General features: G+C 55.6%; 1 protein-coding gene across 1 annotated transcript in view; it reads right to left on the bottom strand.

The window, feature by feature from the left end:
- Window positions 1-4,948: 4,948 nt before the first annotated feature.
- The window catches only part of SIPA1L3 (signal induced proliferation associated 1 like 3), a 96,795-nt gene continuing 78,124 nt past the window's right edge, over window positions 4,949-23,619 (bottom strand). The window contains exons 17-22 of the mRNA XM_007471106.1: window positions 17,287-17,452; window positions 16,182-16,425; window positions 11,369-11,512; window positions 8,189-8,324; window positions 6,378-6,459; window positions 4,949-5,092 (exon numbers count right to left, since the gene is read on the bottom strand). Coding sequence (XP_007471168.1) covers window positions 4,949-5,092; window positions 6,378-6,459; window positions 8,189-8,324; window positions 11,369-11,512; window positions 16,182-16,425; window positions 17,287-17,452 — 916 coding nt within the window. The remainder of the gene's footprint in view (window positions 5,093-6,377; window positions 6,460-8,188; window positions 8,325-11,368; window positions 11,513-16,181; window positions 16,426-17,286; window positions 17,453-23,619) is intronic.

The raw sequence follows: 23,619 nt of genomic DNA, 5'->3' as shown, positions 1-23,619 counted from the left end.
TTCCTGCTCCCTCCCCAAGAGCCCCGCCCCGAGCCCACTCCGTGCCTGCCTTGGCAAGGCGGGCCCCTGCCCAGCGTCTGCTGGAATGAGAAGCACAGACTCTGCAACGGACTAGATTTTCCTCCTCCCCCCGCCCCGATTCCCTACCGGCCAGGCCGGGCTGCCCCCTGCCACCCTCGCTGGCCATTTTCGGGTCGCGAGGGGGCGTGGTTGTTTCTTGTGGTTGTGTGTGTTTGTTGTTCGGGTTTAAAAAAAAAAAGGGAAATTGAGACTGCAAGTGGGGGAGGTGGTGGGTTTGGGGGGTCTCCCCCAATCCAGGCGTGTCCCCCCTTGTAAACGAGTCTCCTTTATTGCCTGCCTCTGCTGTGAATTAACTTGTTCCGTGTATTAAACTGGGCCTGACCCCTCTGCCCACGTCGTCTGCCTCGTTCTCCAGGCTGGTTTGGGGCATCACCAAGAAGGGGAGTTGGGGCCTCACTGGGGGAGAAGCAACCGAGGTTAACAGCTGGAGCTGGCCCTACGTCCATCTCCCTCCAGCTCCCCTCTGCACCCCGCCTTTCTCTGGCTTTGTCCCAGCTCCTCCCTGCCTCGCTGGAAAGGAGAAGGGGGGGGATGGGGTGGAGGGGGCTCCCACCCAGCCAGCTGTGGTTGCCCTGGCAACGGACTGCTGCAGCTGCAACGGGGAAGCAGTGAGGAGGGAGGCGGGAAGCTGGGGACTGGGGGAAGGGAAGGGATGGGAAGATGAAGACTGGGGGCTGGCCCCTCCCCTCGGGGCCGTGGTAGGGATCAGGGGTGCCAGGGGCGCCTCACCCTACACCCAGACATCACCTGGAGCTCCCTATCCCGATGTGGGGCAAAGAACAGAGGGGAACGGGCAATGGGATATAGATCCAGGGACATTAGGAGGAAGACAGATTTGGGTGAGGTGAGGTGAGGAGTGAGAACCAGGACACAAGAACAGTCAGGATAGGAGTCACACATTTATAGAGAATGAGAAAAAGAGCAGGAGAGGGAAGACGTAGACCTGGAGAGAGGTGTAGATGAAGAGGGCCAGAGGAATTATGGTGGAAGAGGACAGAAGAGATGATTTAGTGGGAGAGAGGCAATAATAGTAATAAAAACCAGCAGACACATGGGGAGAGACAGAGGAGGAAGTACAGGGATCTGGAGAGAGAAGCAGAGATTCCATGTGGGGAGGCAGGGAACCAGGGCACGTAAAATAGGAGAGCAGAAGAGAGAATAAGGGGGGAGGCACATTTGGGGAGAGAGATGAAGTTAGGACCCAGCACAGGCGAAGTCCTAGGACAATGACGGAGATGAGATTTCAGGGGAGAGGACACAAAGAATTTAGGGAGACAATAGAAAGATCTGGAGGGAGCCAAAAGCAGGAAGGGATTCAGAGCCTGGGTGAGGGGAGAGCCAGAGGCGGGGTGGGAGGCAGAGGAGACTGGCGGAGGGTCGAGGAGGGCGCCGGGGCCGGCGAGAAGGGGACAGGCAGAGGAAGTGGAAAACTGGGGCAAGATGGGGAAGGGACGAGCAGGGCACAGTTCAGGCGAGAGCGCAGGCTGGCGTGTGAGTTGTGGGGTGTTGGAAGTTGGTGTGTGTCACAGGCGCCAGGAGAGGATGTGAGAACAGCTTGTTCCGCCGTTTCCGTGCTGGAGGGGGGAGGGCAGCATGGGTTGAGGATGGGGCCTCAGGGAGGGCGGAGACAGGGAGAGTGTCTGGAACACTCTAGAATTTTTAGGAGATGTGGAAATAGCTGGTCCACCTCCTCTGGAAAAAAGGATATATAACCGTTTCGGAAAAAGATTTGTTGTGTGTGGGGGGCGGGTGTGTGTGTGCGGGAGAGTCTAGGTTACAGAAGCATCAGGTTTGAGCGCGGAAACAGTGAACTCCATCACAGGTAAATGTCTAGGTGGGCCAGAAAGCCCCAGCCGTGGGGCCAGCGCTGTCAAGAGAAGGGGCTGCTTCTCAGATCCAGGTGGAGCTGGACCCAGACTTCCCACCAGAAGCCGGACCTTGGGATTCTCACGTGAAATTTCGAGATCTGGAAAATAAGTTTGACCCTGATCCCCGGGTCAAACTGCGAAAGTGTTTCGCCAGGGCAGCTGCAGATCTGGGCCCAGGAGTTTAAGACCGCTCCCAGCTAGGAGAGCCCCTAGGCCCGGGGCTGAGGTCCCCGGCTGTGTCGGTATCTTTCCAAGACACCTCCACCTCTCCCCGAGCCCCCGCGGCCTGGAAGCAGGGGCTGCTCTTCACTCCAAACCACCGACTAGCTGACTGGCAGAGGGAGGCCTACTCCCACCAAGGGCGGGTGTGGTGCCAATGAGCTGGCACCAGCAGGGTGTGGCCTGGGGCGACAGCCCCACTCAAGGAGGCAGGGCCCCCTCAGTTCCAAGTCTTGCTGCAGAGGACAGAGTTACCAAGCTCGAAATCCAGCTTTCTTTCTGTGCCATCTCCAGATTTTAAAAAGTTGACCATTAATTTAAAAACCAACACAACTCCATGGGCCGGGTCTGGCTTTTAGGCCTCAAGTATATGAATTCTGAGGTAAAACCTTCCTCTTTCTAACTTAAGAATTTCTTACATTCGGGGGAACTCCCCGGCGGTGCAGTGGTTAGGACTCCATGCTCTCACTAAATTTCTCATATTCTGAGTGTTGGATTTCTGTCACTTGGGTTTCAAGAAAAAGAGAATGGTGCTCCCTGGTTCTTAGGGGTGTGTGCGTGCATCGGGGGGGTGACGGCGTTCGGGACAAGGGGGACAGGAGGAGGGGGCTGACGCTGGATCACACCCGCTTCTCAGGGAGTCCAGGCAGCTGCTCAGCTAGCGAACACACAAGCCACTTCTATGAAACATTTATTTCCTTTAAAACCTCCAGAAACATGCCAGAAAATCTCAAGACAGGGATGGGGCTGGGGGGTGGGGGGAGATAATAAAGAATAAAAAAATCCAAATGAAACAAATCAACATAAAAAAAAAAAAAACCCTGCTGCTATCTTCAGCCATCAGATAGAACACCAAACTCAAATTGAATGTGCTTTGCAGAGATCCTTTAGAAATAACAGACAACAAAACCCAAAATCATAATTTACACTTGTCGATGTACATGATTAGGTCCCCAGAATGATTCAAATGATCTGAAGATATGAGGAGACAACTTAAAAAAACAAACAAAAACGGGTGGGAGAGGGGTGAGCCCCAGGTTAGGGTCTGAGGAAAGGGTGGGGTGGTAAGTGGTCCTGGAGAACCCTCCCCAAAAGGGACCCGGGAAGAGGGGCAGAGACATCACAGTAGCTGGCCAGGGCTGAGGACCCGGCAGGCGCCCCTCGCAAACCACAGGTGAGGGAGAGATGGCAGACCTGAAGGCCTTTCTCGCGGGACTGCAGTGCTGCCGAGGGGCCAGAGGTTGATGGCAGGGAGGCACGACAAGGGTCCTTTTCTCTTGCTCCTTCAACGTCTGTGTCCTGTGTGGTCGGTCCCCAGAGCCTCCTTCCCTGAGGTTTCTGGCCCCAGAGGAGGCGGCGGGGTCTCCGGACGGGACTGGACCGCCCGGTGCTGGCCCCCAGCCGGAGCATGCTGCTCTCAGCTGGGCCCCCTGGCCTGCCTGCCCACCCTGCTTTCGCCCCCAGCCCACGGGCGACGCGCCTCGATCCTCAGCTGGAGGTTGGGGGAATCCACAGACTGTGGCCGTACAGACTTGTTCTGGCGCAACTCCACATGAAAAAATAAATATATATATATATATTTTTTTTGTTTGTTTGTTTTTAAAGGAAAAAAAGAAACTGTTTCCTGGGTGAACAGCGTAGTACCACACCGGCCTGGCTGCCTGGCCAGCTGCCCCTTATTGCCTCGAGAGAACCAGCGTCTTGTGGGGTTAGCACAGCAAGGCGCTCCCCGGGGAGCACAGTGACGGTGTCCGACGTTGCTGCTGCTACTGCGGGGCCTACGAGATGGGCCGAGGGGCTTTGCAAAGGGAAACAAAAGCGGAGAGGAGAGGGAGGCTGCCTCCCTCCAGGCCGGACCTGAAGGCTCCGTGGAGCCCCTCCGGGTGCCCGGGAGGGGCCAGGGCTGATGAAGCTGGGGAGGAGGAGGGGTGGGCTGTGCCGGCTCCGCCGCTGGGCCTGGCCGGGTCAGCAGCTCGCAGGCGGAGGGCCCCAGGTGCTGTGGCCTCTGGCAGTCAAGGGACTGGTAGACAAAGACTGGAGAAATGGTCCCGAGTGTGCAAATACCTTCCCCCTCAAAGAAGTTAACTGGATGCTGGGGTTTCCTCGCTCCACCCTGGGACCCCCCCAAGACAATAAATGAAACTCTAAGAAAGTGCTCCTGGTTGCTTTTTGGAGGATAGGGTAGGGAGGGGGCAATGTCCATGCTTTCTGGAGCCAGTGCACCAGGGACCAAGAGCCCTGGCCCACTTCCACGCCGGCCCGCACCTCTCCTGGCGTGAGGGGAGGGCGGGATGGTTTCCCGCCGTGATTTCTCAGGCAGGGGTCTTGGCCCCATAAGCCCAGACGCTGCTGTACGTGGCGAAGAAACCCAGTTCGGGAGTTCCTGGAGCTGTGGGGTTTGGAGACTCACTCCTGCCCTCCACTCCCTTCCTACAGCTTCCAATGGCTTGGTCCTAGGAAGAGGCTGGATGCGGATGGCAGGATGGGGCCCTGGGGGCAGTGTGGGCGTGGCCCAGCCCCCAGGAACCTCAGATGGCGGCTCAGAAGGAGACCACGTCGCCCTCTGGGGCTCGAGGGCCAGGAGCGGACCCCAGCTCACAGCCCCGTGAGGCCTCCCTCAGGTCCCACTGCCACCCCGAGTGTCTGTGTCCACGGGAGGGAGGTGGGGCCCTGGCTGCATAGCTCGGTCACACCTGCAACCAGAAGCCGGGCTGAAGGAGAGGACAGCAGGAGCCCCCGGTCTGCCCAGGCGGAGGTGGGCAGGTGGCAGCCTCTCCACCTCAGAGTTCCTTCTTTTCCCTGCAGAAGATCTCGGCGAACTTGCGTAGCTGCTCGCTTGCGGCCTGGGACTCCTCCTGCAACCGCTGGTTGTTCTGCCTCAGGCTGGCCACCTCTGACTGCAGCACCGCCTTGTCTTGCTTCTCCTGCGGGGGCGGGGGCTGGCATCAGCGGGCACACCTTGAATGGCTCCCCGGGGCCTGCGAGCCCCGCTAGGCTGCGGTTTAGAGCCAGGCTGCCAGGGTTCAAATCCCAGCTCTGCTTCTCAACAGCTGAGCAACCTCGGGCAAGTCTCGGCCCCAGTTTCCTCCGCTCTAAAAGGGGCAGTTGAGAGGTCTCCCTGAGGTCACATATGCTGAGCTCTTAGAACACAGCCTGATGTGCAGTAACTGACAAACGTCACTGTAATTAGGAGCACCTCATTCCACCCTCACAGCCACCCAAGGGTTGGGGACTGTTGTTACCCCCATTTTCCTGGAAGAGGAGACCAGATCTCACACAGCAAGTAGGGGGCTGGGATGTGGATGCAGGGCTGCCCTTCCAGGACAGTGTAAGATGCTCAGGCAGTGACTTGTGCAAGGTCACACAGCATTAAGTGGTCGGGTGGGATGTGAGCCTGGGCCCCTATGACTCCTGTGCTTGAGACTCCCATGTTCGACTCGGCCACCTTTTGGCTTTTTACCCAAACACATATAAAACGACAAGTGAAAGTCTCTTCCACTCTCATTTCCCCTCACTCTTCCACACCCCGGAGATAAGTACAAGGAACAATCTCGAATGTCGCCTTCTAGATATCCCTCTGACCCACAGCTGTTAAACATTTTTTAAGTACTATGATGTTCTAGGAAACGGTTTTGCAACTTGCTTAATTTTCTGCTTGAGTTACTGGACTTCTTTTGTATGTTAGTAAATACATAGATTTCTGTTACTACTTTAATTGGCTGCAGACCATTCCACTGCACGGGTGTCCTGTCATTTGTATAACCATTCTCCTGTTGACGGACAGCTGCACTGGCTCCAATTTTTTATCGCCAGCGGTGCAGCAGCGAACATCCTTGCTCATGGGTCTCTTCATGCCTGTGCTTGAAATTCTGTTGGACAAGTTCCCACAGTGAAACTGCTGGGTCGACAAGGTACGCAATTACAGTTTTGACAAATATTGTCCGACTGCCCTCCAAAAAGGCTGGGCCAATTTATTCTCCCGCCAAGAGGGTATGAGGGTTTCTCTGTGTGCTTTACCAGCGTTCCCTACTGTCACTTTTTACTCTTCACTCATGACTACATTCAAAGCTGGGTGGCCTCCCCTAGAATAGATGGGGTATGGGTGGGGACGGGTGCCTCAGCCTCGCTGTCCCCCGCCACCCTCCGGGGGGGCCTGGAAGTGCAATGGGGAGGTGCGTGCCACGTGAAGTGGCTGCTTGGCAGCCTTACCTTCTGGAGGTCCGTGTGCAGCTGTTTCAGCATCACTTCCAGTTGGTACACCTTGCCTGTCAGATCCAGGGGTGGCTCCTCACTGGAAGGACAGGGGGCAGGGTCAGGCTCTTGGCCCACAGCTGGGAGGAGCCCGGGATACAGGCTCCCTCTTGTCCCTGAGGCTCTGGGAAGTCCTCTTCTTGCTGGAGTCCCAAGGGATGCCTGGAGGAGGAGGCCACGCTCCACCCGGCGAGGGCACGTCTGTGGATGTGGATGTGGGCCGTGGGAGCACCAGGCCTGCTGTGTGTGCATTCCTCCAGAGGATGGACCATGTGTGTGCTTTGGGGAGAAACTCCCCCCACGTATGACCACCTCAGGTGGCACAGTACAAAGAACACCCCCCTACGCCCATCCACCGAGCCCCCGGCAGGCCCGAGCATCGCTCTGGCACATGGGGCATGTAAGTGGGCAAACGGACGGGAGAGCCTGACTGGTGGATAGGACCAGTAACAATACGGACAATGACGGTCCCCCGCTACCGAAAGCCCACCCTGTACCGTGTGAGGTCTCACCTAACAGGGCGGACGGTGGTTTCCCCACTGGACAGAGGGGAAACCCAGGCTCAGGCGGGGGCTCTGCACACAGGACCCCAGCCTGTGGCTCCCCCTCTGTGCAGACTCCCCAGGCCTGGGCCTGCCTGGCCCCTGCAGAGGAGGGCAGGCAGCCGAGAAGGCTCCACTGGGAGCTGTGGGAACGCACACACCCGGTAGGGATGCCGGGGTCGGGGAGGCGCGTGGGCTGCAGTAGACAAGAGGGAGACTGGGGGGTGGGGTGGTGGTCTCCGCCCAAGAAGGGGAGAGGACTCGGCCCTCCCGCCTCTCCCACCCTTTCCTCCCTGCTGGTGCTGCATCTTGGGGAGCTGCAGCCACAAGGGGAGACAGGAGGCAGGTGGAGGGAGGTCTCCAGTTCAGGGCGAAAGGCGTCCGGGAGCGTGCCCGGAGGTCCCGCCATTTCCACACCCACCCTGCTCCTACCCCTGCCGCGGTGCCTCATCTGTAACCACCCAGCTCTGCTATTAGAGTGGGGCCAATCTTTGGTGGAGGTTGAGTTCTAAAGCCACTGTGTGCAGCGAAAAACAAGGAGAGTCAAAACCACCCTCGAAAATCGCTTCAACTGCCCATAAAGTACAGTGCACGACTGCTGTATACAGAACCCTGCGCGGTGAGGTGTGCAGGTGAGTGTGAAATGCACTACTGAAATCCACGGACATGCAAACATGCCATTTCCATCCTCTCTCCCTCTTTGTAGTTCTATTTTCTGCCAAGCCGGTGCAGATGAATCTGCTGCACTACATGTGAGATGCCCGCCTCCCCGTCCTCCTTCCTCCCCCGGAAGCCTCGTGAGGGCAGGGCTTGGGCCTCCATCACCGCTGTGTCCCCAGACAGCCCAGCACGGGGCCTGCCGGGGACGAGTGAGAGGTAAATGTCAGGGGAACACGTGCGTAATTTAGGAGCCTGCAGAGGAGATCTGGGGGCAGACAGACGGGCAGCTGAAGGCCGGGAGCGGGCGGACAGAGGGGCAGACGAGAGGCCCGGGGGCGGGCGGGAGACTGGGGGGCACTACTTAGCGATCTTCCAAGTTGGCAGTGAAACAATCCTGAGTGCTGATCACAGGGCTGACCCCGACTTGGTCCCTGCTGGGCCCCCGCACGTGGGTTAGTCCAAAGTCTGTCAGGTGAGAGGGGCGGTTGCTCCTGCAGCTACTGCTAAGGGGGTGGTGGGGTGACCTGCCCGGCGGCCTCTCGCCCAGCGTGGGGGAAGGAACCTCACCTCATGGTAGGGGTAGTCCTGGGGGTCGGGGGCCCCCTCTCCAGGCTCAGGTGGCTGTGGACAGGACTGTGCGCTGGCGGGATGTCCGGGCTCAGAGCTGGGTCGTTGAGAGAGAAGAGCGAGACGGCTCTTTGCACTGCCGGGCAGAGGGGGGCGGTGGGTCGGCAGGGCTCCTGGCTCCTCCTCACCCCACCCCCTCCCCCAGTGACCAAGCCCTCCCTTGAAACTCCAGGACACTGCCAATCAAACCCAGTGAGATCACACAGGCACGTAGGATGGATTCTTGCCAAAATACCAAACCAAATCAGGACACAAACAACAATAACCCGTCCTGATTCTGAGCAAGCCTCCAGACCTGATGACCAGCTTATACAAAATACAAGGGACAGGGAAAGAAATTAAGTTGCGGTGTGGGGAAGTGACCACCCAAATTGGGCAGAAGTGACCTGGTATCGTCAATAAATAAATGGTAGGGGGAAAAATGGCCAGAAGTGGATGGGGTTGACGCCGGGTGATGAGGATGTGGGGATTCATCATCCTAGTTCTGAGAATGTAAAACTTGAAAAGCAAAAAGGAAAGCGAAACAGAGAATATCAGGGATACGGAAGAGAGAAAAAAATCTCAGGGGGCTGCCTGTTAAAGCAAAGATTCCCGCGTCCCACCCCAGACACGTGACTGGCTCTGGGGGAGGGCCCGAGCACCTGCATTTTCAGGTGGGACCATTAGGTGATCCTTCTATAATGGCAAGAACTGGCGACAGTCCTGATGCATCCAAAAGGCAGCTGGCTGAGTGAGCCCTAGGACAGCCAGACAATGGAACGTGCAGGGAGTGAACAACCAGAGGTGGGGCTGCGTGTCGCCCCGTGGGGAGAGGGCACCGCTACCTGCCAAAGGCGGGCTCCTTTACATCTCTGTGCTCTTTATATCTCTGTGCTCAAAGAACAGCACAGTGAAAACCCAAACACCCTTCCCCAAGACCCAGCCACTGTTAACGGTTTGCCACACTTACTTTCTGTGTGTGCGTGTGTGTACGTGTGTGTGCGCACGCGTGTGTGCGTGTGCGCGTGCCTGCGCGTGTGCGTGTGTGTGTGTGTTTTATTCTCTGACCACTTGAGAGTCAGTTGCCGACATCCTGGCACTTCATCTCCGCGTATTTCACTACCCATCTCCACAAAGTAAAGACATGCTCCTACATAACCATGAAACAACACCGTACGCAGGAAGTTTAACATTTATGTGGTGTCACTGTCTAATAGACAGTCATCTTGAAATTTCCCCAATTCTCTAAATAACATCCTTTATAGCTGTGGTTTTCTGTCTTGGATACTATATTTCTTCTCTTCGAAAATACTTTTCTATAAACAGTTTCAAACAGGCCCCGAAGCAGAGAAAAGAGCATCACGGGGCCTCATGAACCCATCGCCAGTTTCAACACTTTTCAACATACTCTGCTTCCCTCCCCTGCGCTCTCTTTGTTTTTTTTTATTCCCCTGATCACGCTTCTCCTTTACGTTTTAAGAACAGCTTATTGTGGTTTAACCAACATACAACCAACTGCGCATGCTGAAAAGCGTACAATCTGGCCCGGTGACTGTGGCAGCCGAGCCTCAGTCGCCTCATCTGTAAATGGGATCCTAATACATCCCTCAGACTGAAGAGCAGAAGAGGTGATGTTTGTAAAGTGATAATGTGCCGGCTGAGGAGATGCTCTGTAATGTCATTATGGCTGCAGAGTTACCTCCTTCAGGAAGTGCCCCCCCACCCCCGAGCTCATCAGGCCTCTGGATAGCAGCGCTGGGCCACTGCCTGGCAGCTACTCCCCAGTGGTTCTGGAGTGTGAGGCTGGGGTATCCCTGAGGCCGGGCCTTGTATTCTCTGTTGCTCTCCCTCCTACCATGCCCTTCCCACCCCAGAGGCCTGACTGCCTTCATCCCGTGGCTTGGGGAGAGGCTGCAGGACAGGATGGAAGCAATGAATGGAAGCAAAGAGAGAGGAGCTTCCTCCAGGGCCACCTGTCAGATGTGGGCTGGCTCACATGTGGAAATAAGAAGGATGTGTATCGTATGGGTCTGGTTTAACAGATCCTGCTCTGTGCCAGACCCACGCTGGGCACCGAGTGGTGACTGAGACAGCCCCGGGTCTTGCCATCATTAGAAAGCAAGGGCACAGGCAGAGGGGGCAGGGCTATAGGAGCCCAGAGGAGGTGCCTGATCCAGACTAAGGCATATCAGGGAAGGCTTCCTGGAGGAGGGACAGCAAAGCTGTGGCCTAAAAGATGAAAAATGAGCCAGAAGAATATGTTCTTGTCTGTCAGAGTTTCACAGATGAGGGAACTGAGGCTTAGAAAGGTAAAGCCACTTGCCCAAAGTCACACGGGAGAGAAGTGGCAGAGACTGCCAGCTGTCCCTCATGGTTTTTCCTTCCCCTTCTCGGTAATAACACATCACAAATTTCAGCCTCGCACATGGCCTCACACCCCAGCTTGCCCGGACCCTGGAACAAGGTGTGGCCGTGACACTCTGACCAATGGGAAGCAAGTGTAGGAGGAGTATAAGGCTTTGGGAAATGTCCTCAAAGGGAGGGGGTGTCTCCCCTGCTGGTCAGAGCTGGACATGATGGCCAGAGCTCTAGTGGCCTGACTGTGAGTGTGAGGTCCCCCAGGAATGGCACAGCAGGCGCGGAAGGAGCTTGAGCTGTAATGCGTTTGTGGAAGTGCCATACCAGCCCCAGACTGCCCACCCCAGGAATTATTGCTGCATAAAACCTTGTTTGTTTAAGTCATTGTTAATTTGGATTTTCTGCCACTTGCAGCCAAAGTACGTCTAAGTACAATTTGGATTATGACAATTCTGCACACTGTAATAATAACAGAAAGTAATGTCTGCTGAGAGCGTGTTCTGTGCCCGACACGTTTTACACACAGACTCCTCCCCGCGGCCCCAGGCAGTGGGTGCAGTCTCATCCCAGTTTTGTAGACAAGGTAACTGGGGGACTCAGACAGATGAAGACATTTGCCCAGGACTGCACAGTGGACCAAGGAACAGGGCAGGATGTGAACCCTGCTCCCCCTCATTCTGGAACCCGAGTGTGTTCCTCTTCAAAGCCCCAAGACACTCCGTGGACCCTTCCAGAAGAGAGAAGGGAGTAGGGATCTGGCAGGCCTGGGTGGAAAGTGCCTACCTTCGTATGCCTTGGCTGCGTTTACGAGGCTGGACCACTCAAGGCCAGCAGCCGTGTCGGGCAGTGGCATCATCCCTGGGTCCAGGCGCCTCAGGGGCCGGTCCCGCCCATCGGCCAGTGAGAGCTCGGAGGCTGAGATGGTGGCTGGGTGGGGAGAGCGGAGAAGGGAGATGGGTGAGTGACAACGTGTGAGAAACAAAGAAATTAACACATTATGTTACACTTCATATACAATTACGTAACATTACGTAACTGTTATACCTGTTAATGTATAATTAAACGAGTACATTATATTTATTAGATGATAAATGCCAGGGAAAAACACCCAGCAGGGTAAGGGGGTAGGAGCGTTAAGATGTTTACGTAGGTACGATTTTAGGGTGCTGGGGGAGGCCTTGCTGAGAAGATGGGAGGGGGGCGGGGCGGGGGCATCTGGGGGGTGAGCATTCTGGGCAGCTGAAAAAGCCCTGAGGCAGGAACACGCCTCGAGGTTTAAGAAACGTTGAGGGGGCCCGTGTGGCTGGGACAGAAGGAGAGGCAGAGAGCAGTGGGAGGTGAAGTCACAGGTGACAATGCTGGACTGTGTGAGGCCCTGTGGGCCATGATGAGAACTTTCTCTCTTCCCCTGGGTGACATGGAGCCACAGGTGGGCCCTGAGCAGGGAGGGGTGTGACCTGTCACAGGTGTCCAGAGGGTACCTCTGGCTTCGTGTGGGGGACAGACGGTAGGCGGCGGGAGCAGGGAGCAGGGAGGCAGTGGGGAGGCCCCCGCGATGGTCCAGGGAGTGAGATGAGGGCGGACAGGACCAGGTGGGGCTGCAAGGACAAGTGGGCAGATCCTGGGTCTATTTTACAGGTGGAGTCTATAGTATTTTCCTGAGAGTAGATGTGGGCGTGAGACAGAGAAGGGTCCAGGATGACTTCAAGATCTTGGAGCTGGCACCGAGATGGGGAAGGCTGGGGGTGGGATTGAAAGTTAGTTTCTGGGGGCGTGTGAGATGCCTCAGACACCCGTGGGGCGCTGGCCACGTGAGTTTTGGAGTGGAGGAGCGAGTGCCAGGCTGCAGATACAACGTGGGGCGCTTCAGCGTACGGATGATGTTTAGACGTGGCAGGGTCACCGTGGGGAGACCTGGTCGGTTCAGGTATGACACGTTGTGCAGAGAAAGAGTCTCAGGGTGTTGGAAGTGACAGACGGCACAAGCACTGCACCAACAGCTGCATTTGCTGCAGAGATAGAGTGAGTCCCCCGTGCTGGGCTTAGGCCCCCGGCCTCAGCTCACTGAGGCCTCACAGCCCCTAAAGCCAAGGGGAGAGAGGATGACAGTGAAGCAGAGGTCAGGAGGTGACTCAGGCAGGAAAAGCCATGTCCCCAAGGAGCGTGTCCTCTCTGCGGGCACCATGCTGGGTGTTACAGAGATCATCTCACAGTCCCACCTCCAATTAGCCGGGAGGGAGGTGCTGCTATGACCCTGTGAGGCAGAGGGGGCAGCCTACACTCAGAGCGGGAAGCTCCCTTGCATGCAGACTCACGCTCGCCGGTGGTGGCACTTGGGTGTGACACGTGGGGTCTGACACTGACCCTGCTCTAAGCCTAACCCCACACGGCTCTGGTGTTCAGAGGGTCCCTGTTAATACCCTATTTTAACCCTGCTCTCTAGTCCAGAGGCACACACCTGACTGATGACAGATTAGAATGCTTGCTCCTGGTGACAGCACACTAACAGAAAAATACGTAAACAGCTACTGTTTTTTTTTCAGCGCTTACTGCATATCAGGCATTGAGCTTAGTGTTTTCCATGAAGAACTTGTTTGATTCTCGGATTAACCCAGTGAAGTGGGCACTGTTTTTGCCCACGTTTTTACAGGCACAGAGAGGTTACAGCTGTAACTTCAGGACCTGGGCTACAAACTTGGGCCATCCAGCTCTCAGGACGTGTGGTGCTAGTAAGTGTTGCCCAGTGAATGAAAGCTCAGGGGAATGAATGAGGGCAGGAAGGATGCCGAGCCCTTGACCTCCATGCTCTCCATCTCCAGCCTCCTAGCATCTCACTACTGAGCGGGCGAGGGATGCGGGAGTAGCTGCCACAGCCAAGCAAGCTATCAGCGGGCGCTGCTGTGAGAGGCTCCTTGGCATGGAGAGCCCTTCATCCATGAAGCCCAGGCCTTGGCTGACGGCATCTCTTCAGCCCCGACGTGGCTTGGGAAGGGCTCTCGAGCAGGCGTGGAGAGGTGGACAGGCCCAGGGCCCCCGGCCACACTGAAGCCAGATGGGACTCTCTGTGGTTCAGGGGTACAGGGGAGTCAGATGGGCAAAGGGAGGTATATGTGTGTGCTTCATGAGACAGAGGGCCCTGGGCCGTGGTCCCCGTAGGGACCCAGACAACCTGGACCCGGCTCTTAGGGAGCCCCCAGTCCAACAGGGGAGACAGACTCATTCCCACACAGTGACAGCCCGGAGTGAGTGGGGCTGTGATGGGAAAACATAAGGCAGAGTGAGCAGGATGGGATGGGAGCAAGCCAGGGGGCTGTGGGGGCCCAGAGGAGGCGTCTGACTCAGCCTGGCAGCCTGGTTGGGGAAGGAGGATTTCCTGGAGGCAGCAGCATCTTTTTTTTTTTTTTTTTGATGTGGGCCATTTTTAAAAAAATTAATTAATTAATTTATTTTTGGCTGTGTTGGGTCTTTGTTGCTGCATGTGGGCTTTCTCTAGTTGCGGCGAGCGGGGGCTACTCTTTGTTGTGGTGCACGGGCTTCTCATTGCGGTGGCTTCTCTTGTTGCGGAGCACAGGCTCTAGGCACACAGGCTTCAGGAGTTATGGCACGCAGGCTCAGTAGTTGTGGCTCGCGGGCTCTAGAGCGCAGACTCAGTAGTTGTGATGCACAGGCTTAGTTGCTCCACAGCATGTGGGGTCTTCCTGGACCAGGGGTTGAACCCGTGTCCCCTGCACTGGCAGGAGGATTCTTAATCACTGTGCTACCAGGGAAGTCTCTGATGCAGACCATTTTTTAAGTCTTTGTTGAATTTGTCACAGTATTGCCTCTGTTTTATTTTTTTGTGTTTTTTGGCCCAAAGGCATGTGGGATCTTAGCTCCCCAAACAGGGATCGAACCCACACGCCCTGCACTAGAAGGCGAAGTCTTAACCACTGGACTGCCAGCGAAGTCCTGGCAGTGGCATCTTAGGTGAGACGGAAAGCATGAGGCAGAGCTACTCAGGGGCATTCTGTCTGCCTTGTGTGGGTCTGTGATCTCTGTGCATATTACCCCTGCCCTGGCCCCTCTCTTGCCTTCTCCTCACGATGTGTCAAATGCCTACTATGTCTGCAGCATGGACAGGGCAGTATAGGCAAGATGCAAATGAAGGAAACACAGAGTGAAACTGAGGGAAGCAAGAGGAACTGCCAAGAAGCTCAGCCCCACAAGGCAGGGCTGCTCTGACGTGCTCCCGCTGTGTGCCTAGTGCCTAGAGCAGAGCCCGGCCCAGAGCAGGTGCTCAAAAAACATCCGTGGAACAAAGGCAACGGAGGGGCAGGCCGGGTGCTCTGGAGTTTAAGACGGGAGGGATGACCCAGGCTGGAGCTTAAGGGAGGCCTCCAGAGCAATAACTGAGCAAAGCCTTGAAGGAGAAGCAGGAGTTAGTTATCGAGAACAGGGTTAGGGGAAGAGCATGGCCAGCAGAGGGACCAGCCATGTGGAATGCCCTGAGGCGAGACAGTGGGGGACAGAAGGATCTAAGCGAGGGTACTGTGAAGTGGAGGGACTGAGGTGGGGCTTCCCCCATGGGGCAAAACACCAGGAGCATGGACCCGGATACTAGGTTAATGGGGAGCCATGGAAGAATTTTAAGGGGGGAGATAGAACCCCTCAAAAGAGTCCCAGAGCCTCCTCCAACCCATCCCCTGCAACGTACAAAAGGGTTCCATCTAGATGCTACAGGGGCACAGGTCCTCAGCTGAAACCCTTGGGGTGGACACATCTCTGGAGTCAAGATTTGTTGGGATCTGATGAAGTGCGATGCGCTATATATACACACACACCCAGGAAGGTCGGCAGTACCCCTACTCAACACACTAGCGCTCCGCAACGAAGCAACTGATCGTTCACACCAAGTGGGGTGAAGGAGGACCATAAACAGCCTCACATCCATTCAGGTCGAGCGCTGCTGCCCAGTGAACTTGGCCCAAACTTCTGCTTGGCCTTTCAGTTTCAGAGCCTTTGGGGCTGTGGATAAGGGATTACAGGGTGGGCTCAAGGCACGGCCAACCCCAGCCAGCGCACAGCTTTTTGATGGGGGACGTGTGCACAGCGCCCCCTTCAGTAATTATTTGCTGATGCTGGTCACACTCCTGTACCCCCTTCCCTTCGAGAGCTGGCAGGCCTGGGGGACGTCACTTACGTAAATAAGTATTCACGAGGCGATCTGCTTGGTGCTGGAACACGGGGCTGGGGAAGGGGGGCAGCTAATAGAAACCCTTGATCCTCAGGACCCTAGCGATGAGCTCTCCAGTCTGGAGACACCTAGAGAGACTAACGCCCTCTCTCTGGTCTCAGATGACCCCAGTCCTTGGGTGCCCCCACTCCTAGGTGACCCCCAGGAGACCCCTGATGCTTGGCCAACAACCCCTTGTTCTGTGGGTGACACCCGGTGCTCAATCATCAGGGCCCCCTGAAGCTCCCATGCACTTCGGTTCCCTCTGTCAGCTGACTCTGACACTGACGACCCCCAGCCTTTGACCTCTAGGTGATCTGCGTGCTCGTGCCCCCTGCTTCCCACCCCCTCACCCTCAACCAGCTCCTGGGTGCCCGGGCTCACATTTCTTCTCCGGGAAGCCATTGCCGGTGGCAGGGGTGGTGCTGGGGCCGCTGGGCGGGTGGGCGTGCTGGTGCTGGCGGCGGGCGGGCAGCGTGCTGGAGGGGAAGGCGCAGGTGCTGCTGAAGAGCACGTCGCTGGGCAGCCGCGGCTCCAGGCCGGCAGGGTTGGCGAAGCTGGGCTCCCGACGCCCGCTGCACAGGCTCTCGTCAGACAGCGTCCGCTGCAGGCTCTTCTGTGGCGACTGCTGCCAAGACAGGGGTGGGAGGCGGGATGCCGGGCGTGGTCACGGCCGGGCCCAGCCAGGGTCACCGTCCTCAGAGGCTTCTTCCTGTCCTGGACGTCTGCGGTCTTTACCCAACCAGCATCCGTTTCTACTCCCTTTTTGGTCAACGTACTCCCATTTTCTCCTGGGGATTCCTCCTCCCGCCTCTGCAGCCCACCTTATTCTGGAGGGCCGACCCCACCCTCCAGCTCCAGGTGAGGTCAGGGAAGGCAGGGTGACCCGAGCTGGAGCTTGAGAGCCAGTCATTGGTGGGGACCACGTGGGACAGAGTGCTGGCTTCCCCCCAGAGCTCAGGCTGGTGGGAGGGAACCCTGGAGAGACTGCTGCCACCCAGGTCCCCACAAGAGAGCTCGCAGCCAAGAGGGAGGCAGGGACGAGAGGGAAAAGCAGCAGGGCATGTGTGAAGGGACTGAGGATGCCTGCTGCTTTGGCCCCCACCCCCACCCCTGGGCCACAAGAGCCTAAATGCCCCCTGGGCCCCGCTCCTGCACTCCTGGTCCTGTGGTCCGGGGTGGGTGGGGGCTGCTTCCACCCTGGGCTCCACGAGAAGGACGTGAGAGTCAGTAAGAGCATCCCGGTCCAGTCGCATGAGCTACGGTGGAGATAAATCCCCTGCAAGCCTGCCAGGCTGGCTCATGCTATGATCCTGCCCCTGACCAGCTCGACATCCTGACTCCTGGCTGCGGAGCCACACAACCAAACAGGCTGGCAGGTGCCACGGGCAGAGGCGGTGGGCAGGCAGAGGCAGTCCTCCTCCCCCCACCAGCCTGTCTGATTGTGTGTGTGTGTTGCGGGGGCAGGGGCGGGGCAGCCTCTACGTACTCTGGCGTCTCTCTCCTGCTCGGGTGCCAGGTTGTCCATGATGATGAGTTTCTTCAGGTCGTCCTCGATGGTGGACTTGTAGTTCTTCCGGGGAGAGCGGAGGTCTCGGAGGGAGGCCCTCAACCGCGGCTGCCCAAAGACGTTTTTGGTGTTGCTGTCCATCTGCCTGGAATGAGAGGGTCATGGTCAAGGTCAGAGGGGTCTCGGGAGGCTCAAGCTGCTTCTCAAGGTTGTCCTGACCCAGGAAGGCTGGCCGCCACTGGGCGAGTGACCGCAGCTTCTCCACAACATCTGGTGAAAGTGGAACAGAGGAGAGACATGGTTTATTCTCTCTACTCGCTCATCCCACAGATGTTGCCTGGGAACCTACCCTGTGCCATGCGTATTCTCGGCGGGGGGAGGCGGGGATACAGCGGTGAACGTGAAGCTGACTCCAGTCAGAGAGACTGACAATGAATAAATGAACAAAGACAGAGACCCCATAATGTGAGGTAGAGAGAGGTATTCTGAAGAGAAATAAAGCTGGGTAAATGGACAGGGATCGCCGGGGATGGAGCCTGGCTTTTCTGAGGGGATGACATCGGAGCAGAAACTTGGAGAGGAAGGCAGGAATCCACCTGGTATGTAGGAGAGGACACAGGGCAGAGGGAACAGCAAGTGTTGGGCTGTGAGGTGGGAACAGGCTCGGTGAGCTTGCGGAGCGGCGGGGATGAGTAGCTGAGGGGGAGGAGGTGAGGCCTGGGAGGCGCTGGGGCAGATGTGCTGGAACTCATGAGCCACAGAGGGGACTTGGGGTTGCAGCTAGGGAGGCTCTGATCTGGTGAGTGCTAGGTCCTGATGTGCATTTTAGAAGGGTCTCAGACAGAAAAGTGACCCTCATGGAAGCAGGGAGACAGTGAGGAAGGGAGGCAGTTGTTCAGGTGGGAGACTGAGGTGGCCTGGACCAGGGGTTCCAACCACAGAAGAGGGATGGGGTCCCACTGAGGAAGAATCCCCCAAAGGGACCAGTCCCTTTGGGCAAGTGCAGGGCCAAAGGCAGCAGACCCCTGGCCTGAGTGCTCCAGGGCCTGGCACCAGATCTCCCTAACTTTGGTTTCCTCATCCACCACGTGGGGTGAGACAGCTCACGCATCACGGGGTGGCTGGGAGGGTCTAGGCATGAGGTACCTGCACCTGTTCCTGCTGTGGGACCCTGGGCAAGTCACACCACCTCTCTGATCCTTGGTTTGCTCATCTGGAAAACACACGCTGACCTCATAGCATTTTGGGGTTTGCTGCAAAGCGCTTGGCCAGCACCTCACAGAACAGACAATGGGGAAATGAGAGCTGCTCTTGTAACTGTTTACCTGAGGCCGCCCGGCACCCCGAGCTGCACACAGTCCTCTCCTGCTGCTCCCATCCCCTCCGCTGGCTCCGCAGGCCGTCATCCCCAGCTCCCTGGCCCTCTCCTGGCCAAGGCTGGCTCCTGGGGGCTCTGTGTCCTCCACTCCTGGGACCTCCCCTGAGATCTCCTCTTGCCTTCTGATTCCAGCCCAGCCTTTGGGATCAGGTTTTACCTCCCCAGTGAAAACCAGATCCCTCCCCTGAGGTGTTGCCACTCCCCAGGAAAGAGAGAATGACAGCTAAGAGGAGCACAGCACCAGGCATGATCCACCACCCCGAGGGCTCCATGTGTGCTAACCTGTGAAATCTGCAGAGCAGCCCTCCCTGGGAGCCACTATTACTAGCATCTCCATTTTACAGGTGGGAAACTGAGGCACAGAGAGACAAAGTAACTGTCCAAAGTCACACAGCCTATGAATGGAGGGGCCAGGATGCCAGCCAAGGCCACCAGGCCTCAGAGCCCATGGTGTCACGATCACGCTTGGCGGTCACATTTGTACCATAGAGATGGCACATGAAAGCTGTACAGTATGTGGAATATAATCACATTTGGTTTAATAATATGCTTTTATATGCTGAAAAAAAATTCTGGAAGAAATTATGAACGATTACCTCTGGGAAGTAGGAGTCTTATTAGGAGGTGGAAAAATGAGATTTTTACTTTTCATCTGATACCAACACCCTTCTGAACTGTCTGAATTTATTTTGCTATAATCACGTGTTATAACAATAATATAAAAACTAGAGCTGGCACCTAGACGTCATCATTTTGTAACTCAAGAAAGAAAAAGAATCTTTGAACCCAGGAAGAAATAAGATATCTTGGGCTCTTGAGGGTATTGAAGTCTACGTTTTTTCTCATTTTCTCAGCTGCCAGCCTTGGGATTTTAACAAAGGAAGGAAGAAAAGGTAGTAAGTTTTTTCTTGTTAGGTCATATTCTTTCTCAAATGAGAATTCCAGGTCTAGGGTAATTCTGGCTCTGTCATTATTAGGGAAGTATGCTCTTTGGGCAAAGGAAAAGCATTCTATCCAAAAGAGAGAAATAGAGACACAAAGAGAGAAAGAGACGTATATACCCCAGAGTACATGTTGCTCCCTTGGGAGCTGGAAGGGGATTCACCCCTCCCTCTTCCCTTTTGATTTTGCCATTTCCCAGAATCCTCTGCACAAGGGGAGTATGTGACTCAGCGCAGGGCGCGCCTGAGCCCATCAACCTGGTGAGGGAGCAGGCCGGGCCCCCAGCTCAACCACCGCAATAAAGGGGCGCTGTCCCCGAGGCTCCCCTCTGCGAGGGGTGTTAAAATGACCTGCTGAAAACTTTAAAACGTGCACTTTCTCTACCCTGGGAGTTCTACATCTGGGAGTGTGTCCTTTAATGTGCCAGGTGTACGGGGACCCATGTGTGCCTGGTGTGCGGGGACACTTCATGGGGTCCTGTCTCTGGAGCAAACAGAATTGGCCAGCAGGGGAAGGGCGAGGCCCCACAGGGAGGGACAGTGGCATCACAGAATAATACTATCTAGCTGCTGAAGAGAAGTGGAGTTGGTCCGCATGACATGGGAAGAGGTTCGCCCAGATATGTGTCACGGGAATGAAGAAGTGGTATTTCTGGTGCGAAATCATTTTTAGAAAACAAAACTCACACACAGCTTAGCTTGGTATACTGAAGTTTACCAAAGTCTCAGCTCCAAAGGTGGATATGTGGGGATTCACTTTCTAAAAATGTTCCTCACCACAGCCCACGAGGTCCGAAACAATCTGTCCTGCCCGGTCTCAGCCCTCATCTCCTCCCACACAGGCTTCCCAAGGTTCCTTAAACGTGCCAGGCATGCTCCTGCCTCAGGGCCTTTGCACTGGCTGCTCTGTCTGCCTAGAGCGCCCTCCCCAGCATTCCCCGTGAATGGCAGCTTCTTATCCATCCAGCTTGGCTCAACTGTCACCTTCTCAGCTCCCCTGGCCACTTGACCTTCTGGAGCTCCCTCCCAGCCCAGGTGAGTTCCAACACGCAATCCTGTGCTACTTTTGCACTGTATCCATCTCATGATGATCTGTTCTGTGTGCTTGTGTTCGTGGTTCCACTCCTCCCACCTGACTCAGAGCCTTCTGTATTCTATGTCCAGTGTTGGGAACAAGGCCTGCCACGTTGCAGGCACTCCAAATTAGTTGTTAAATGTGTATCCCATGGAACCAACCTTCCTTCCAACCAACCAGCCAACCTCCCTACCCATCTTCTTCCTTCCTTCTAACCTTCCTTACTCTCTCCTTTCTTTTTCCAACAAGCTTGAATGACTTTTATAAAACAGGAAAAAGTATAGAGATACTTTACTCTCTATACTTTAAAAAGTCAAGCCAAAAGAACACAACTATTCCTTCCCTGCTCTGTTTGGGTTCATTTGCTAAATTGCCTTCCCAGCTCCCAGGACCTCCAGGACTCCTAATTCTACAGTGGAAGGCTGGCTCACTGGAAGAAATCCTGCTAGAACCTTCTCCCCTGACCCTCAACTCCGCACCTATCTATCCACTGCAAGTTCCACATGGCTGACACTGTTAGTGGGCTGCTGCGACATGTCTAAAGAGAAAAAGTATGATGAAATTCAGTTTGGAGAGTCAAACTGATCATTTTTGCCCTTATTTGCTTTCTTCTGAAAGAATTTTCCAATGTATTTTCTTTTTTTAAATTTATTTTTGGCTATGTTGGGTCTTCGTTGCTGCGCGCAGGCTTTCTCTAGCTGTGGTGAGTGGGGGGGTACTCTTTGCTGTGGTGCGCGGGCCCCAGAGCATGCAGGCTTCAGTAGTTGCAGCACGTGGGCTCAGTAGTTGTGGCACGTGGGCTCTAGGGCATGCGGGCTTCAGTAGTTGTGGCTTGCGGGCTCTAGAGCACAGGGTCAGTAGTTGTGGGGCATGGGCTTAGTAGCTCTGCGGCATGTGGGATCTTCCTAGACCAGGGATCAAACCCGTGTCCCCTTCATTGGCTGGTGGATTCTTAACCACTGCACCACCGGGGAAGTTCCCCAATGTATTTTCTAAATTGAAAAATTTAAGCAATAATTTATAATGGCATTAATTCCAGGTTAAAAAAAAAAAACAAAAACCAAACTGGGCTTGTGCATCTCTGATCTTTTTCCTTCTTCTCAAGATCTCTGGTCTCCATAAATGCTTAAACCTAATGACCTCTGAGGATAAAATTCTCTGACTGCTAAAAAGAATGATATCAACTTCTATGTACTAATGTGGAACTGTCGCTGAGCTAAGAGTAAGTGAAAAAGGCAGGAGCACAGACACACAGACCACATGGATAAATAAAAAGGGGCGTACAGGAAGCACACTCAATCACGTGTGCTCAGTCGTGTTCGGAACATTTCTGTAAGGATGCAGAATAAATGAAACAATGGTTGCTCCTGGGGAGGGGAGCTGGATGGCAGGGGACCAGGGAAGGGAGAGAGGCCTGGTTTTCACTGCAAACCCTTTTGTACTAGTTTGGCTTTTATCCTGTGCATGTTTTACCTTCTAAAACACAAATGCAAAAATCATCCAGGAGGAGGTACCCTCTCTCAAGGTTCTGACTGACAGCATTGGACAGAGCCTCTAATTTGCTCATGCTGTCTGAACTTGCATTTGCCACACTGTGGAATTAAACCACTCACATTAGAAAAGAAAAAGGAAGACAAAAACTACAAAGAAGGCTCTGCAGTTAGGACCCGGACAACAGCAACTTCTTTCTCCCGTGACAGAAGGGCCAGGAGTGGAAGGCGACCAATGGCTCCGACTTGTCTGGGCCCGATCCCAGCTGACTTGGAGCTCTGGCCTCCAACTGGAGCGGCTCCCTTGGGGCCGGGTTAATTAAGCTAATTAGCACCACTGTCAGCCAGCCTGAGCTGGGGGTTCTGCCAACCTCGCTGGTGAGGACACTCACCAGGTCTGCATCTCAGGCAGCAGGTGGATTTTCCTGGAAGGATGGCTGGAAGAGGCCGGTGGGAGTGGGGGACAACCCTGCCGTGGGGTGGGGATGCTGCTCCTTCCGTGGCTGCACTGAGCTGGCCCCAGGGCCCCTAAACTCAAGGAAGGAGGGAGCCCGAAAGCCAGGTGTCAACCACTAGATGCCAGTGCCTGTCAGCCCAGCCAACGCTGACCGGGCACTTCCCTATGCCTCACTGCATCCTCACGCCACCTCTGGGAGGTAGGCACTCCTGTCTTCCCCTTTTGAGGCTGGGGGACCAAGGCACAGTGAGTTGAGGACACGCAGAACCCACATCTGCCTGATGAGCTGAGCCGCCCGAGATTTGCTCATGATGAACACGGTGCTCAGTGTGCATGGAACATGGTGGCGGCGGCTCTGGGGGATGTGGGGCCTCACCCTGGGGCTGGTGCGTCCCACGGGGCTACACTCCTTTCTCACGGCCATCACCTCCATCACCTCGCTCTACTGGTGGGAGCACTGATGCTCTGAGAGCACCGTTCTGAAACGGTGACAGCAGAGTCGGATTGTGGGCTTGACTCGGGGGACTGCTCTTGACTGCAGTGGTGGTAACTGCAGCAGCAGCAAAGCTCACCTCCTGAGCGCTCACTCTCTCTCAGGCCCCAGGCTGCCCTTCACACACATTATTTCATCTCATCCCCTCAGTGGCCCTATACGAGGCAGGGCTGCCCGTTTTTTAAAAAAAATTAATTAATTAATTAATTAATTAATTTTTGGCTGTGTTGGGTCTTCGTTGCTGTGCATGGGGTTTCTCTAGTTGTGGCCAGCGGGGGCTACTCTTCGCTGCGGTGCGTGGGCTTCTCATTGTGGTGGCTTCTCTTGTTGCAGAGCACGGGCCCTAGGCATGCAGGCTTCAGGAGTTGTGGCACGTGGGTTCAGTAGTTGTGGCTCACGGGCTCTATAGCGCAGCAGGCTCAGTAGTTGCGGCACACGGGCTTAGCTGCTCTGCGGCATGTGGGATCTTCCTGGACCA

This window comes from Lipotes vexillifer, unplaced genomic scaffold (assembly GCF_000442215.2).
Source record: "Lipotes vexillifer unplaced genomic scaffold, Lipotes_vexillifer_v1.1 scaffold182, whole genome shotgun sequence".
NCBI lineage: Eukaryota > Metazoa > Chordata > Mammalia > Artiodactyla > Lipotidae > Lipotes > Lipotes vexillifer.
Note: the sequence above shows the minus strand (reverse complement) of the source record. Positions and strands in the feature narration are given on the sequence as shown.